At 45.5% G+C, this 19,072-nt stretch overlaps 1 protein-coding gene across 1 annotated transcript in view; it reads right to left on the bottom strand.

Annotated features, from left to right (window-relative positions):
* The window catches only part of cpamd8 (C3 and PZP like alpha-2-macroglobulin domain containing 8), a 217,944-nt gene that overhangs the window by 51,349 nt on the left and 147,523 nt on the right, over nt 1-19,072 (bottom strand). The window contains exons 34-37 of the mRNA XM_078198736.1: nt 18,777-18,942; nt 12,744-12,830; nt 11,691-11,827; nt 11,378-11,533 (exon numbers count right to left, since the gene is read on the bottom strand). Coding sequence (XP_078054862.1) covers nt 11,378-11,533; nt 11,691-11,827; nt 12,744-12,830; nt 18,777-18,942 — 546 coding nt within the window. The remainder of the gene's footprint in view (nt 1-11,377; nt 11,534-11,690; nt 11,828-12,743; nt 12,831-18,776; nt 18,943-19,072) is intronic.

The raw sequence follows: 19,072 nt of genomic DNA, 5'->3' as shown, positions 1-19,072 counted from the left end.
GGAGCGGCATGGTAGCACAGTGGTTAGCACAGCTGCTTCACAGCTCCAGGGACCTGGATTCGATTCCCGGCTTGGGTCACTGTCTGTGTGAAGTTTGCATATTCGCCTCAGGTCTGTGTGGGTTTCCTCCAGGTGCTCCGGTTTCCTCCCACAGTCCAAAGATGTGCGGGTTAGGTTGATTGGCCATGCTAAAATTGCCCTTAGTGTCCTGGATTGCGTAGATTAGTGGGTAAATATGTAGGGATATGGAGGTAGGGCCTGGGTGGGATTGTGGTCGGTGCAGACTCGATGGGCTGAATGGCCTCTTTCTGTGCTGTAGGGTTTCTAAGAAAATCTCAGATTCTTGCTATGAAACTTTACTGAAGAGGTTGGAGGATTATGGTCCATAAGTTTCTGCAGGGTTGTTGAATATGTAGACTTCAAAATGTCCCACACACACTGACTCTCACTGGGGTACAGGCGGCACGGTAGCACAGTGGTTAGCACTGCTGCTTCACAGCTCCAGGGACCTGGGTTCGATTCCCAGCTTGGGTCACTGTCTGTGTGGAGTTTGCACATTTTCCTTGTGTTTGCGTGGGTTTCCTCCGGGTGCTCTGGTTTCCTCCCACAGTCCAAAGATGTGTGGGTTAGGTTGATTGGCCATGCTAAAAAAAATTGCCCCTTAGTGTCCTGAGATGCGTAGGTTAGAGGGATTAGTGGGTAAAATATGTAGGGATATGGGGGTAGGGCTTGGGTGGGATTGTGGTCGGTGCAGCCTCGATGGGCCGAATGGCCTCTTTCTGCACTGTAGGGTTTCTATGATTTCTATTCTATGATTTCTAGAGTCAAACTCAAAGTCTCTTTTTCCACAGTCGAATATTTCTGTTGGTGTCATAAAACGGAGGTGGATCCCCCCCCCCTCTGAGAACCAACACCGAAACACCCAAAAAGGTATACCTCGCCCTATAATCTGTAAAAAGTGTGTGAGAAGTGGTGTGACCTGCTCTTCAGCAACTCCTAGTGGCTAAATACAAAATAAATCCCTGACACACTCTCTAAAATCAACACGTAACTATTTATTTATCTAACTAACAATGAACAAATTAACTAAACTATTGACAAACTGAATAAATCCCTTCTAATATTAACTATTCCCAAATAAAACAAGATTCTAATGGAATGCTGCTCAAATAAATATATTTCCCGCTCATTAACAAAAATAGAATTTAGTCACTCTCTAAATTACAACCAGGTTTTGTATCTTCTGGAATATTCTGGGCTTTCTCTGTTGATTCTTCTGTCTGGAACTTCTTTAGTACCTTTGCTACCGAGATGGTGCTTTTTCTGAGACATAGATGAAGCTATGAGAGTCAGCGATTCTCTCTCTCTCTCGAGAGAGAGATAGAGAGCTGAGAGCTGTTATCTCTGGCAGGTGGTTGTTGCTCTCTCCTCTTTGTCCCACTCCCCCTTCTTTTATACTCGTGCTGACATATCAATATTTCCCCCAATAGGATTGGTCCTAGATTGTCAAAACCATCAGCTTTAAATTTAATAGGTTCTTGGTATCTAAGTGCTTGATTCAAATTGATTGGCTGAATTCAAAAGCTTGTTATCTTGGTAAAAACTGCTGCTTGGCATTTTGATAGAAATGTTTCAGTTTGGATTCTCTGTGTACTTGCATTTTTTTTAACTCCCTCAGCACAGAAAAAGCACCACCGTTTAAAGGGACTGTGCAAATGCTTTCCCCGTAGCATTTTACAATTTTACCATTCTTACAAACACCAAATTCTAACTTCCTACCTCCCAATCTACAATTACTCTCCCCAACTTTGCAACAGTTGGGAAGATTTTAACTTTTGAAAAGAACTGATTGGCTGTTTGATCCCCATCTCGTCCTCCTGTGTTAAACCTGCACCAACAATTACTTTACTGGCACCAACAGCCAGTTTAAAGGGTTTGGCATAATTCACAGCTGCTAAATCTGCTGTGGCAGTCAGTACAGCTTTCAGGTTGTCAACAGCACTTTGACACTCCTCTCTCCATTCAAATTTCTTGCCTTCCTTTTTCATCAAGGGAGATAATACAGTGCTGAAATTCAGAACGAATAGAATCCACATATGTCGACATACTGGTTCTGTCTTGGGCAGCGGAATATCCAAAACAGCCCTTATTTTTGCTCCCCTAGGTGCTACTTGGCCTTGTCCCACAGTCTGACCCAGATCATTTATTTCCACTTTGGCAAATTCACTTTTTACCAAGTTTATGACCAAATTGGCTCTGCGCAATCGGTCAGACAATTCATTGAAGGGTTGCAAATGTTCCTCCCACATCTGGCTGAACACAACCAAATTGTCAATATATACAACACAGTTACCTCAATCTTCAATCAGTGTGTTAGTTAATCTTTGAAAAGTTGCTGGTGAATTCTCCATTCCGAAAGGCATGGTTTTACATTGAAGAAAAGCTGATATTTCTTTGGTCATACTGGTCAATGGATCTTGCCAATATCCCTTTAATAAAATCAATTCTTGGAACAAGGTTTGCTTGTCCAATTTGCTCAATACAGTCTTCTAAATCATGGAATGACTTGTGAATCCGCCTTTGTTAACAAACTGATTTTACCGCAGTCTATGCACGATCATTGTGAGCCACCTGGTTTTGGTACCGTTACAGTCGATGAGCACCAGCTACTGTGACACCGTTCAATAAAAGTCATTTTCCATCATGAACTTGATCATTCCTTCACTTGGGCTAGCTTCCCTGGATTGAGTCTGTAAGGATGTTGTTTTATGAGTGACGCATAATGAGTTTCTGATCACTTTGCTCAGTGTGACAATACTGTGCCTTTAAGAATTGTATTTTTAATCATGTTTCTCTGCAGGATGTTTCGAGCAGAATCTGGCATTTTGTCAGGGCTGTTTTGTCTACAACCAATCTCCTCTCATGCTACCGAAGCAGTATAATTTACATCTTGTTTGTTTTAAGTTGAACTAATGCAGTGGTTTTTTTTCAAGTGTTTCCCTGGGATTGCAGAATGGAGCTTGATTAGGATAATTGACAGGTCAGGTCAGACATCTAGGATTTCACAGAAAGTTCCAGCGTAGTTGTTTTTAGATGCTGTTTGGAGTTGAGAGAAAGCAGTGCCTCTTGTTTCCCCTCTCTGGAGTTGGGAGATTCTGCTGTCTGAGTGTTGCTGTTTTGGAAGCTGCAGAGAGAGGTATCCTTTTCCGTCGCTGAAGTCTGAAGACTGCAAGCTGCTCGAGATTAGATTTACTTCTCTGTTTTGCTGTCTTGAGGATATATCTTTCTCTGAAAACTGCTGCTTGGATTTCAGTCTATAGGTGTTGGAAGCTGGAAATCTAGTATCACATGAACATACTCGTTTTAGTGCTAACTAATTCTGAAGAAGAGTGTATGTCTATGGGATATTGCTTTTAAATTGGAACAACAGAGATAGCTAGCTGTTAAGAATTATACTGTGACATGTTTAAGTCTTGTAATTGGTAAAAGTTATGCTCATTCTTTTTGTTATATTCTAACTGTGTTCTTAAATAAAGTTTGTTTGATAAAAGCTTCCAAGTGGGCCACTTGAATCATTCCTGGAGTGAAACACCTTCTGCTCACCAATCCCAAAAACAAATGTAAAACTTAGGGTCTAATCTAACTTCACAAAACACCTTGGGAGTTTCTGGCCTGGCCTTTTTTATTTCACTCCCTCCTTCTTTCATCATTGGAAACAGACTCCTCTCCTGACTATATCCCTGTCAGCCAGAGACCCGGGTTCGATTCCCGGCTTGGGTCACTGTCTGTGTGGAGTCTGCATGTTCTCCCCATGTCTGCATGGGTTTCCTCCGGATGCTCCGGTTTCCTCCCACAGTTCAAAAATGCATTGGCCATACTAAATTCTCCCTCAGTGTACCCAAACAGGTGCCGGAGTGTGGCAACTAGGGGATTTTCACAGTAACTTCATTGCAGTGTGAATGTAAGCCTGCTTGTGACACTAATAAATAAACTTTATAAAATTGATTTAAGATATTAATGTGACACACTTGCTGATTTTTCCTCCTGTCTGAAGTACTCGCTATATAATCTACATCATTGAGTTTCTTTTTGATTTGATATGGTCCAATAAGCTTCACTTTCAATGGTTCACCAGAGACAGTAGACAATAGTGCACCATTTGAGGGGCAATTTTTTCACACAGAGGGTGGCGAGTGTCTGGAACAAGCTGCCAGAGGCAGTAATAGAGGCGGGTGCAATTTTGTCTTTTAAAAAGCGCTTAGACAGTTACATGGGTAAGATGGGTATAGAGGGATATGGGCCAAATGCAGGCAATTGGGATTAGCTTAGGTCATAGAATCATACAGGTTTACAGCATGGAAACAGGCCCTATGCCCTTTAGTTTTAGACTCCCCTACCTTTGGGAAAAGATATTGACTATCTACCTTGTCTATGCCCCTCATTATTTTATAGATCTCTATAAGGTCACCCCTCAGCCTCCTACGCTCCAGAGAAAAAAGTCCCAGTCTATTCAGCCTCTCCTTATAACTCAATCCATCAAGTCCCGGTAGCATCCTAGTAAATCTTTTCTGCACTCTTTCTAGCTTAATATCCTTTCTATAATAGGGTGACCAGAATTGCACACAGTATTCCAAGTGTGGCCGTACCAATGTCTTGTACAACTTCAACAAGACGTCCCAACTCCTGCATTCAATGTTCTGACCAATGAAACCAAGCATGTCGAATGCCTTCTTCACCACTCTGTACACCTGTGACTTCACTTTCAAGGAGCTATGAAGATGTATCCCTAGATCTCTTTGTTCTGTAACTCTCCCCAATGCCCTACCATTAACTGAGTAAGTCCTGCCCTGGTTCAATCTACCAAAATGCATTACCTTTCATTTGTCTAAATTAAACTCCATCTGCCATTCATCAGCCCACTGGCCCAATTAATCAAGATCCCGCTGCAATTGGAGATAACCTTCCTCACTGTCCACCATGCCAGCAATCTTGATGTTATCTGCAAACTTACTAACCATGCCCCCTATATTCTCATCGAATTAGGAGTGTTAAAAAACAGGGGCGGCATGGACAAGTTGGGCTGATGGGCCTGTTTCAATACTGTAAACCTCTATGACTCTATGTCTCCAGCAACAACATTACGAGCTTTGGCATTTTTATCCATTCCAACTTTGGGGCGGGCGGCACGGTAGCAGTGGGCGGCACGGTAGCACAGTGGTTAGCACTGCTGCTTCACAGCTCCAGGGACCTGGGTTCGATTCCCAGCTTGGGTCACTGTCTGTGTGGAGTTTGCACATTCTCCTCGTGTCCGCGTGGGTTTCCTCCGGGTGCTCCGGTTTCCTCCCACAGTCCAAAGATGTGCCGGTTAGGTTGATTGGCCATGCTAAAATTGCCCCTTAGTGTCCTGAGATGCATAGATTAGAGGGATTAGCGGGTAAATATGTAGGGATATGGGGGTAGGGCCTGGGTGGGATTGTGGTCGGTGCAGACTCGATGGGCCAAATGGCCTCTTTCTGCACTGTAGGGTTTCTATGATTTTCTTTCTATGATTTCTAACTTTCATTGTTGAGCTATTTTCAAACATTCTGTGGCCAACTCATGCTTTGATTAATCTCCTCTGGACATTTGACAACTAGATCAAAATTGTAGGGCGGAATTTTCCCATCCTGCCCGCCACGGGAATCGTAGTGGGAGGGGTCGGACCATGCAACGGTCCATTGACGTCAGGTGGGAATTTCCAGCCTTGGGGCGAGCGGGACAGAAAATCCCGCCCGTAGTCTCTGAGCTTTGTTTAATAAATTTTCTTTTAATGAATTTAAGTGGCCCTCTCACCTCATGCCCATACATCAGTTCAAAAGGACTGAAGATTCATTAGGATCATCCCTAATGGCAAAGAGTAAAATCGGAATTCCCTTATCCCAATCATTGGGACATCCCGGACAATAGACTTTAATCCTGGTCTTAAAGTTTGATGCCATCTTTCTGATGCTCCTTGTAATTGCAGATGGTAAGCTGAAGACTGAAATTGTTTTATTCCCAAACTATTCATTATTTATTTGAATATTTGTGACATAAAATTTGATCCTTGGTCTGATTGCATTTAATCAGATAATCCATTCCTTGGAAATAATTAACTTTTCCACTCTAATGTTTGCCGTAATTTTCCCCCAAGGTGCTGCCTCAGGAAATCTTATCGAAACATCCATAATTGTTAAAAAGACAGACTCCCATTTCTTGTTTTTAGCACAGTAAGAAGTCTCACAACACAAGGTTAAAGTCCAACAGGTTTATTTGGAATCATGAGCTTTCGGAGCGCTGCTCCTTCATTAGGGTGAGCGCCTGTTGAACTTTAACCTGGTGTTGTGGGACTTCTTACTGTACCCACCCCAGTCCGACGCCAGCATCCCCATCTCCAGGTCATACCTAATCTATTCAGACAGTTCTCTAAAGACAGTTATCGGAATTAAAGGTGCAGGTTTAATTGATGATTGGGGTTTCCCCGCTATCTGACGTCTTTCTGCAAACCTGGGCAATAAAAGTGTCACCGTATTTTAGCTTGTGTTGTCTGAATATCTAGGTGACCTGCCATTGGAATTTCATGAGCCACTCAAACTTTTGTTACGATATCCAGATGGAACTACCACCTGAAGAATCATTCCTCATTGGCTGGTATTTGAGGTGGTCTCCAATTCCTCATTAGCACTTTGATTTTTGAATAATAACACTCAGGTGTTGGTTCTGATTCAGTCTCGCTGTTTGAAACAATTCTCTCTGAACTGAAGATTAGCTTATTGAACGGATGGGCTGAATACGTCAGGCTCATTTTCTTCACCTTCCTCCATTTTACCTAAGTTTTCAAAAACAGTTTCAGATAACTGAATTTTCACGTCATCTCTCTTCTGTCGAGGTCCTTCCCTTTCCTGTCTAATTTCATTGACATGATGCTTGGTCACGACACAGCCAGGAAACAATCAGGGGGTTTCTCCTCTCGTATCTCCTCCTCTTTCACTTCCACTGATTATTCCAACACCCTCAGCGAAGCTAATATTTTTCAACCAGCCAGGTCATTTCCCAAGATAAAATCAATTCCTTTGATTGGAATTTGATGCATTACTTACTCTTTAACCCAACTCTATGTAATGGGACCGGTTTGTAACCTCCTTGAATATTAACCTCCAGTTAATATTTTTCCCTTTGTTAGCCCCTCTGGAATACAGATTGTCACAGCATCAGTGACTGACTTGCTCCAGTGTCTCAATACCTCCATTGATTTGTCTTCTTGATTAGAAGATTAAGGGAATACATTTCCATAATTTGTTGTCATTGGATAAACATATGGATGATATTGGAATAGTGTAGATTAGAGGGGCTTTAGATTGGTTCCACTGGTCGGCGCAACATCGAGGGCCGAAGGGCCTGTACTGCGCTGTAATGTTCTATGTTCTATAATTTGTTTACTTATTTGTTGGAGGAGTAAGGGGATATTTCTCTCTTTGACATAAATATCTAGAACCTCCAGTCTCCGCCTGTCTCTCTTTAGTAGTAATCGAGGAAGGACTTTCTTGACCATCCTGAACCATTATCCTCCTTCCTAATAGGTTCTGAGGGAACACGTTTCATCTGAACCACTGCTACCGTTTTAATATCCATGTCCTTGCCTGGTGTAACATCTTCTCTAAGCAATGCTATTACTGCAATTTGTCTCCCATTTAGTTTCCAGCAATTAGCTTTATTATGTCCAGTCTTATTATAATGGAAGCATTTTATTTTCTTTACATCACTTTTAAGTTCCAGCCCAGCTCCTTTATTATTTTGGCATCCTTCTGTTTGTTCCCAAGAACCGATGCCTTTTCCATCACCCAAGTTTCTATTCCTTCAGTTTCCTTGTTGAATCCCATTTGTCCATTTCCCCTTGACTTCCTAACCCACAGACCGCAATCACACCTCCTCCATGATTATTCTCAACACCGGAGCCCCACAAGGCTGTGTCCTCAGTCCCATACTATACTCCTTAAACACCTACGACTATGGCCTGATTCCCCTCCAACTTGATTTTCAAGTTTGCTGATGACACCACTGTAGTGGGTTGGATCTCAAACAATGATGAGACAGAGTACAGAAAAGAGATAGAGAATCTGGTGAACTGGTGCAGCAACAATAATCTCTCCCTCAATGTCAGTAAAACTAAGGAGATAGTCATCAACTTCAGGAAGCGTAGTGAAGGACATGCCCCCGTCTACATTAACGGGGATGAAGTGGAAATGGTCGAGAGCTTCAAGTTTTGAGGTGTCTAGATCACCAACAACCTGTCCTGGTCTCTCCACACCGATGCTATAGTTAAGAAAGCCCACCGACACCTCTACTTTCTCAGGAGGCTAAGGAAATTTGGCATGTCCGCTACGACTCTCACCAACGTCTACAGATGCACCATAGAAAGCATTTTTTCAGGTTGTATCACAGCTTGGTATGGCTCCTGCTCTGTCAAGACTGTAAAAAACTACAAAGGGTCGTGAACGAAGCCCAGTCCATCACTCAAACCTCCCATCCATTGACACTGCTCACACTTCCCGCTACCTTGGAAAAGCAGCCAGCATAATCAAGGACCCCACACATCCTGGACATACTTTCTTACATCTTCTTCCCTCGGGAAAAACATACAAAAGTCTGAGGTCACGTACCAACCGATTCAAGAACAGCTTCTTCCCTGCTGCCATCAGACTTTTGAGTGGACCTACCTCATATTAAGTTGACTTTTCGCTCCACCCTAGCTATGACTGTAACATCCTGCACCCTCTCTTTTCCTTCTCTATGAACGGTAAGTTTGTCTGTATAACGCAAAGGAAACAATACTTTTCACTGTACACACTGTATACTAATGTGACCATAATAAGTCAAATCAAAAAACCAGGTAAGGACGGCAGATTTCCTTCCCTAAAGGACATTAGTGAACCAGATGGGTTTTTACAACAATCGACAATGGTTTCATGGTCACCAGTAGATTCTTAATTCCTGATTTGTTTTATTGAATAAGAGGTCCACTATCTGCCGTGGCGGGATTTGAACCAGGGTCCCCAGGACATTAGCTGAGTTTCTGGATTAATAGTCCGGCGATAATACCACTCGGCATCGCCTGCCCATCACCAAATTTAGGTTCTAAACAAAGACTCTCAGTTAAATCGAATTGCTGAGCGGAACCAGAATCATCCTCGGAGCCACTTTTTCTTCTCTCTTTCCTTAATTTGAGATTTTCTTGAGTCAGTTCCTGCGGTCTGATTTCTTTCCATTCCTTTCCATCTTTCCCTCTCTTTATCCACTTTTTCAGTTTGAGCTTTTGCATTTCCATTTCCTTTCCTATTTCAAATTCTCCATCTGCACCGGAATCTTAGCTAACACTCGGTGTGCAACCCCAATTTCAAGTTTCTTGCTTTTTAATTCTAAATGCTGGATAATTCCTTTGATCGCATCATCCTTACAAAATCCAGCTTTTATTTCCACCTTCAATTTATCAGCTAACTCTTAGTTTAGCCTTCGTCCAGGGTTTTAAATATTCTACTGTTGCATCTTTACACTCAGGAAACTCTTAGCAAAATCAAAGCTATTTTTGAATTCCAATCCATGTAATATACCTCATGGCAAATCCTGTTCCTATGCCCAGTATCTCCACATACTGGTTTCTTTACCGGTTCACAGATCCAATTTTAATTCAAGGATCTTGAATCTTGGATGAGCTCCCAGTTTGCTACAATCCCAGATGAGGTTAATAATGGACATGTCCGATCCAGAGTGAAACCTGACTTGATTAAGTCCTGTTTCTTTTTAAAAATAAACAGTGGAGGGATGGTACTGAACACATTCACAAGAGTCTGCCAGTGTATTTTTAACACAAAGAATGACATGTTATTAAAGAAGAAAAAGGAACTATATTACACTGGACAAAAACGGTCAGAAAGGTTTCAGAAAATAATTTAACTTTTTTAAAAATCTCAGCAATACCCTTACAAATGCAAAACTCCAGTGAAGATTTACCACTGTCTCTGCTTAGACTGGCTCAGTTCCAAACTGTTTTCCGAGCATTCACTAGATGTTGGTCTCTCTCCCTCATACTGCAGTCCACATCCACTATTACTTCAACTGAAGAGCAAACACATGAATTCCCTAAACTCAGTTCCCCAGCAGTCCTGCAGGATGTCTTACTCGAGAGCTTAGAACTTCTGCCTTCCCTCTCTGGCAGACACACACTGACTGAACTACCCTTCTGTCTTTCCCTGTGTCAGTGTGTGTCCCTGGACCCCGAGACAACAAGGCACTTGTTTTCTACTTCATGTTTTTTTTTCCAATTCATTAACCTACCAACCCCTTTGTAGCCCATCTCTTTACTTCATTTGTAAAACCTCATTGAAAATGCGTATATACAAACAGGGCCTCCAGACTTCCCAGCACCAAGCTCACTAAAAAAAGCACTAAATAAAACTAGAACCTTCTTAACACACAAATGCAAATATAAATTAAAAATACATTGTTTCTAAGACTAACCTATGAAGCTCTCTTCAGCCTGGCTGCCACTTCCTCTGGGAGTCTATCTCTGGGCATCTCTCTGCATGTCTGTTGATTGTGAAGTGTGGGAGAAGCAATCAGAAACCGATTCTTCACCCACTCCATTTAGCACCTCCCCACCAACCGTCTAATTGCTCGTCAAGATTTCTCTCTCCGACCCTGGTTCCACCACTAATCCTTCTTTCCCCAGCCCCACTTGGCCTCCGGCCGACAGACTTGCACCCACCCAGCCTTACACCATCTGCTCACAGATACCTCAGGCGGAATGTTCCCATCCCGCCCGTCACGGGAATCGGAGCAGGTGGGACAGGACCGTGCAAAGGTCCATTGACCTCGGGCGGGATTTTCCAGTCTTGGATCGAGCGTGGCCGGAAAATCCTGCCACCACTCGACTCCCTTCCACCACCCCCCCCCCCCCCCCGCCCCCACAATTCCAGCTGAGTGGTTCATTGCCTCGTCAATGGTGCCTGGAACCTGCACAGCTGCATGTGACAGACATTGATTTTCAAACGGTATTTATATTCTGTAACTATTCTCCACTCACTGATTTCACTGGAAACGTCACCTTGCGGCAGTTTGGATTGGGAATTGTGTTTGCTGCAGTTTGTACAGGCTGTTTAAATAGACTCGGTAAATAGACTGCATTTGTTTTGCTGTTTGCCCGGTCCTGTCTTGCCTTTAACTTACTGCACACAGATACACAACTTTACACACACTTACAGCCCTCACACACACCGATTTAACCAGCCTACACACACTCACACACTTTACTCTTTCACATGTAGATGCCTGATATCACAACAGGAGACGGACTGCTTCTCACCACCGCTGTCTGCAGAATCTTCTTGTTGTCTCTGTTCAGCTCAAAAGATTCCTGAAAGTCCAGATTAGTTGATGCGAGTGAGATGGTGAGATTGACGCCTCCAACATAGGAGAGGATGGCATATTCTGACAGTGCCTGCAGAGCCACACACGTATCCTGCAGGGAATAAACACAAACACTTCCACTGTTCACTTTCCTCCGGATTTCACCAGCGAGATCGGGCTGCAGCTCAGTATTAATTACTTGGTGGAAACGTCTGATGTACAAAAATCAAGCTGTTTGTTTCCCGTTTATCAGCGAACTGAGTGTTTACCTGTGTGGATGAGAATCCTCCCAGTGCGTTGCGTTGTTGAGAGAGCCATTTAACCACAGGAAGGGCAGATGCCACGTCCCCGAGGCAGGTATAGGTTAGGAGAGCGTAGGCTGTCATCTCCACCTCCGCTGACACAACTGTACAGGAGAGACGGGTAACAGACTCACAACACAATCATTTTCACTGTGACTGGTTTCACACTCTCGTTCATTAAGTGACTGCACAGATACAAAGCAACGGCAAAGCTACTGTGTGGGCACCCAGCGACACAGCGTCGGGGAAGCTGCAGCAAGTGCAATATTAGTCTTTTAGCCGGTTAGTTAGAGCCACATCTCATTTACTGCAGACACATCAAACAAGATTTTCCCAACTCAAACACCACCCCCATCGATTAGCATCAGTCGTGTCCCCCCCCCCCCCCCAACTCTTCCCATCCCTGTGTAAGTGCAGGACCTCCCACCTACAGGAACATTGAATAGAATCAATGAAATCCTTACAGTGCAGAAGGAGGCCATTCAGCCCATCAAGCCTGCCCCAATCCAGCCCCTTTCCTTGTAACCCCACGTAATTACCCATCTAATCCTCTGACACTAAGGGGGTATTTAGCATGGCCAATCAACCTAACCCACACATCTTTGGAGTGTGGGAGGAAACTGGAGCACCCGGAGGAAACCCATGCAGACACGGGGGAGAACGTGCAAACTCCACACAGATAGTGTGGAAATTGTGTTTACTGCAGTTTATTGTTATTGCTTATTCGAGTTTAGTGTCATCTCAAATTCCCCTTTTACCCCAAGCTGAGGTCAGTAAAATATATCAATAACTTGGGGGGGGGGATGAAATCCGGGTCCCTGGTGCTGTGAGGTAGCAGTGCTCACCACTGAGCCACCCATTCACTATGGTGCACCCACTCCCCCATTCGCAATAGTGCACCCACTCTCACTGGCTGATTGCGATTGGAGATGATGAGAATTTGATGGGACATTGTTCTGCGTGCACTGATTTACAGAATAAGACAGCCGGCTGCTGCTTTGTCACAAAGTGATCCTTTACCTGATTGCGAGAGGCCATCGCTGAAGCCCATAAAGGTATCCTCATCAGTGACTGTTGTACCCGACAGACTCCAGTGTGTGAAACCATCTATAATTCAGAAGGAAAGTTAACTCAGGTGTTTTTTAAATAATTAGCAGGAGAACTCCAGAAATACGGAGACATTTCTTCAACCAGTGGTTTGTCAAGATACCGGAAAGGCTGGCGGAACCAGATTCCATTGGAACTTTTCAAAAAGCAATTAACCAGAATTTAATACTCCCCGCCTCCCAGAGGATGGGGGGGGGGGGATTCTAAAAGCACGAGTAAACCACACTCGCTCACAAACTATGGGATAAAATAACAGATTATGCCCCACACATTCCCTGGTTACAGTAGTCCACAGGTTTGTGCTTCTGTGGGGGTCGGGGGAATGCAAGATTGTAAGGAATTATTTATATTATTGCCCCATCAGATCACCAATAACATCTGACACTGCTTTGTATACACAAGTTACTCCGACTGTTACATAGATGAACACAGCAGGCAGTTTACAAAGCAGGATCCCATGGAGAAAATGTGATTCAGTTAATCCTGTTTTGCTGGTTGTGGAAGGGACATAGGTCGAACATTAGGATAACTCCTTGCTCTTTGAATATTCCCAGCAATCCGCTGTAAGCAGCACAATCCCAGCTTCTCCAGTCTTGCCAAGTGCCTGATACCTGGGACCAACTCTAGTACAACTTCTCTGCACTCCCTCTCATGTCTTGACAACCTTCCCACAGTGTGGTGTCTAGAACTGAAGCCAATCCTCCAGCTGGAGCCCAGTCAATGTTTTATAAAGTGATTTGTAAAGGTTCAGCATAACCTCCAGACTGTGATACTTCATTCCTCTGTGAATGAAGTCAAGAATTTTGTACATTTTGCTTTAAATAACAGTACTTTTGTTCTGCCACCTTCAAAGCTTTGTGGATCGACACTCTCAGGTCTCTGTGTTGCTGCACTCCTTTCAAAGTCTTCATATTGCCTCGAGAAACTTATCGGAATTAAACTTCACCTGTCGTGTTGCTGCCGTTTCATCAGTCAGTCGGTCTCCTGAAGCGTGTTCCGATTCTCCTCACTGTTTATTCGAGTTTAATGTCATCTCAAATTCCCCATTTCCCCCAAGCTCAGGTCAGTAACATTTATCAATAACTTGGGGGGGAAAAATGTGGAGAATTCCTCACAGTGCCTTCGGGTGAACGAGTCTGGATGTTCACTCCAGCTCCGAATTCACTCCGTCTGTAGGAGGTGACTTCTGCCTCAGACGGAGACAATCTGTCTGGAGGGATTCAGTGACTCAGTGTCTGCCTGTGGCCACCTGCTCCACAGGTTCAGTGCGTTCTGGAGAAAGAACCATCTTAACCTGTGCCTCCTGGTCCCCGAACCTACTTCAGTGAACCAACCATCAACTGGAACAGAATTTATTCCCTTCCACTTAACAAAGCTCAATCAGATCACCCCCTCTTTGAAGTTTAAATTAATTTAGATTATCTTGCTAGTGGAGATGTTTAAACTGGGAATCAGTCTAGCCCCGTCCTGCTCTGAACCCTCTCCGAAGCCACAATAACACCCAGCACGTGAGACGACCAGAACGGGACCGAGTGATCCAACCAAGGCCTGACAAACATCTTGTGCAAAGACCAAAATAACTTCCCTCGCTTTGTACCAGCTGTCCTCAGAAAGCACTCCAACAATCTATTCACTCCAGTTATCAATTCACAGAATCACACAAGAATCTTCAGTGATTTATGCAGTAAAATGTTCAGATCGCTCCTTCTGCACCTTCTTCATTGTCCCAAAGGTCTGTGAATGTTGAACCTTCGCTCTGCCCACATACCCAGCACTTTTACAAATTAAACATCATTTGCCAATCATTTCCCACAAAACATCAAAATTCCACCTAAAACATCAACACTGACACCCTGGTGCTCAGAAACATGCCACCCCACCGCCCCGGCGCTGAGATACACACCGCCCCACCGCCCCACCGCCCCGGTGCTGAGATACACACCGCCCCACCGCCCCGGTGCTGAGATACACACCGTCCCACCATCCCGGTGCTGAGATACACACCGCCCCGGTGCTGAGATACACACCCCCCCACCACCCCGGTGCTGAGATACACACCGTCCCACCATCCCGGTGCTGAGATACACACCGCCCCACCACCCCGGCACTGAGATACACACCCCCCCACCGCCCCGGTGCTGAGATACACACCGCCCCGGCGCTGAGATACACACCACCCCGGTGCTGAGATACACACCCCCCCACCACCCCGGTGCTGAGATACACACCGTCCCATCACCCCGGTGCTGAGATACACACCGCCCCACCACCCCGGCGCTGAGATACACATCGTCCCATCACCCCGGTGCTGAGATACACACCGTCCCATCACCCCGGTGCTGAGATACACACCGCCCCACCGCCCCGGTGCTGAGATACACACCGCCCCACCGCCCCAGTGCTGAGATACACACCGCCCCACCACCCCGGCGCTGAGATACACACCGTCCCATCACCCCGGCACTGAGATACACACCCCCCCACCACCCCGGCACTGAGATATACACCACCCCACCACCCCGGTGCTCAGATACACACCGCCCCACCACCCCGGCACTGAGATACACACCGCCCCACCACCCCGGTGCTCAGATACACACCGCCCCACCACCCCGGCACTGAGATACACACCGCCCCACCACCCCGGTGCTGAGATACACACCGCCCCACCACCCCGGCACTGAGATACACACCGCCCCACCACCCCGGTGCTGAGATACACACCGCCCCACCACCCTGGCGCTCAGACGCACACATCCCGAACCCCTTAGTGCTCAGATGCACACCCCCGCCACCCCCGCCACCCACACTCAGACGCACACCGCAGCCCCCGTCCCCCCAAAAACACACTCAGGCGCCCAGCTCCCCCCCGGTGCTCAGACGCACACCCCCAGGCGCACACTGACATATCTCAGTGCTATCTGCAAATTTACAGATCATATTTCCAACACCTATATTCAGATCAGCCAGAAACACAGCCAAGGACAGGCTTCTGACACGGACGCCTTTAGGAAAGCACTGGCGGCTGATCCCAATCCAGCTGCTACTTTCTGTCTATATCGTTCCTCCAACCCTCAATCCAGCTCCACACATCAGCATTTGAACTGGAAACGTCAATCTTATAGAGAAGCCTGTGTTCGCTGCCTTGTCAAAGCTCGCAACTGCCTCAGTGGGGGATCTCTGCTGGACTTTGTTCACCCATCATCCGGATGTGTTCTATGAAAAAGATTATCGACTATACGAATTAGCTATGGAGCTGTGAGGAGAGGCTGGTTAGGCTGGGGTTTTACTCCTTACAGCAGAGAAAGCGGAGGGGGATATGGTTAAAGTGTACAAAATTATGAAGAACATAGATAGGAAGGAACTTTTCCCCTTAGTAGAGGGGTCAATAACCAGGGGGCAGAGAGTTAGGGGAAGGGCAGGAGGTTTAGAGGGGATTTGAGGAAAAGCATTTTCACCCAGAGGGTGGTGGGAATCTGGAACTCTCCGTCTGAAAGGGTGGGAGAGGCGGGAACCCTCACAACATTTAAGAAGCATTTAGATGAGCACTTGAAACGCCAAAGCACACAAGGCTATGGACCAAGTGCTGAAAAATGGGATGAGAATGGATAAGTGCTTGATGGCGGGCACTGAAGAGCCTCTTTCTGTGCTGTAAACCTCTTTGACTCGAAGAACAGGAGTAGGCCACTCGGCCCCTTGAGCCAGCTACACCATTCCATAAGACCATAGCCAATCAGATTGTGGTTACAATCGCACCTATCCCCGATATCCTTTCCCCTCTTGTTTCAAGAATTTATTTGCCTCTCCCTTTAAAATATTCAAAGTCTCTGCTTCCACTGACTTTGGAGGGAGTTCCAAAAACCCACAACCCTCAGGAAACATTCTGCTCACCTCTGCTCGAATGGGCAACCCTTCATTTTTAAATAGTTCTGGTTTCTCCCATAAGAGGAAACATCCTTTCCGCATCCACTCGATCCAGATCCTTCTTCATAAAATTTGTAAGACATATCCTTCCTTTGTTAAAGCCATGTTGGATAGTCATGTAAAATTAAAGTTTATTTACTAGTGTCACAAGGAGGCTTACATTAACACTGCAATGAAGTTACTGTGAAAATCCCCTAGTCGCCACACTCCGGCGCCTGTTCGGGTACATGGAGGGAGAATTTAGCACGGCCAATGCACCCTAACCAGTGCGCCTTTTGGAATGTGGGAGGAAACTGGAGCACCCGGAGGAAACTCACACAGACACGGGGACAATGTGCAGACTCCGCACAGACAGTGACCCAAGCCAGGAATCGAACCCTGGCGCTGTGAGGCAGCAGTGCTAACCACTGTGCCACCGTGCCACCCCTTGTCAATATTTAAGCAATCATCTACTGCAGTTATCCCCAATGATCCTCTTAAAGCATTTAGATATGGGGCAATCATGGCACAGTGAAATGTCAATGTCACTTAACTAGTAATCCAGAGGCCCAGGCTAAAGCTCTGGGCACAAGGGTTCAAATCCCACCACAGCAACTGATGGAATTTAAATTCAATGAATAAATCTGGAATTGAAAGCTCGTCTCAGTAACGGTGACCAGGAAACTATCATTGATTGTTGTAAAAACCCATCTGGTTCGCTAATGCCTTTAAGGGAAGGGAATCTGTCATCCTTACCCGGTCTGGTCCCACAGGGACTGCAGATCCACAGCAATGTGGCTGACTCTTTAACCATAAGACCATAAGACATAGCAGCAGAATTAGGCCACTCGGCCCATCGCGTCTTCTCCGCCATTCAATCATGGCTGATTTTTTTCTCATCCCCGTTCTTCTGCCTTTTCCCCATAACCCCTGATCCCCTTATTAATCAAGAACCTATCTATCTCTGTCTTAAAGACATTCAATGACCCGGCCTCCACAGCCTTCTGTGGCAAAGAGTTCCACAGATTCACCACTCTCTGGCTGAAGAAATTCCTCCTCATCTCTGTTTTAAAGGATCGTCCCTTTAGCCTGAGGTTGTGCCCTCTGGTTCTAGTTTTTCCTCCAAGTGGAAACATCCTCTCCAAGTCCACTCTATCCAGGCCTCGCAGTATCCTGTAAGTTTCAATGAGATCCCCCCTCATCCTTCTAAACGAGTACAGACCCAGAGTCCTCAACCGTTCCTCATACGACAAGCTCTTCATTCCAGGGATCATTCTTGTGAACCTCCTCTGGACCCTTTCCAAGGCCTTAGATATGGGGCCCAAAACTGTTCACAATACTCCAAATGGGGTCTGACCAGAGCCTTATACAGCCTCAGAAGTACATCCCTGCTCTTGTATTCTAGCCCTCTCGACATGAATGCTAACATTGCATTTGCCTTCCTAACTGCCGACTGAACCTGCACGTTAACTTAAGAGAATCTTGAACAAGGAATCCCAAATCCCTTTGTGCTTCTGATTTCCTAATCATTTTCCCATTTAGAAAATAGTCGATGCCTCCATTCCTCCTTCCAAAGTGCATAACCTCACACTTTTCCACATTGTATTCCATCTGCCACTTCTTTGCCCGCTCTCCTAACCTGTCCAAGTCCTTCTGCAGCCCCCCTGCTTCCTCAATACTATCTGCCCCTCTACATATCTTTGTATCATCTGCAAGCTTAGCAACAGTGCCTTCAGTTCCTTCTTCCAAATCGTTAAAGTATATTGTGAAAAGTTTGTGGTCCCAGCACCGACCCCTGAGGCACACCACTAGTCACCGGCTGCCATCCTGACTTTATTGCCATCTGAAGTGCCATTCAGATCAAGACCATTTGGGGATGGACAACAAATGCTGGCGTTGCCAGCAACACCCACATCCCAGAAGAAAAATAAATAAATGTTACTGGCCCTCGAGGTATCTGGGTTCATGTATCTCCTTTCTTGGACTTGAGAACGACATTGGCCCCTTCCAGCCCGAGCCTGAGCAGAAGCCAAAGTTACACACCTTGCATGATGGCCATGTTGTTGAGTTTTCTCAGTGCGATTGGGGCATGCTTACTCCGGAGCAGGGTCAGTGCATAGGCAGAGAGGGCTGTCGTGTATGGATCATCCGCAGAGAATGTGTTTGTCTCCAGGAAATGTTTGGCTTTTCCAACCGCAGCTTTTTCTTCCTAATCAATAAATTGAGACAGATAGGTGTCAGTGACAAACACCAAACACATCATTTACTGGAAAAGACACCCTACTGGATAACTTCATCCTCTCCCCAACCTGCCGCCAAAACCTGTCACCCACTAAATA

The sequence above is a fragment of the Mustelus asterias genome, chromosome 26 (genome assembly GCF_964213995.1).
Source record: "Mustelus asterias chromosome 26, sMusAst1.hap1.1, whole genome shotgun sequence".
NCBI classification, from domain to species: domain Eukaryota; kingdom Metazoa; phylum Chordata; class Chondrichthyes; order Carcharhiniformes; family Triakidae; genus Mustelus; species Mustelus asterias.
Note: the sequence above shows the minus strand (reverse complement) of the source record. Positions and strands in the feature narration are given on the sequence as shown.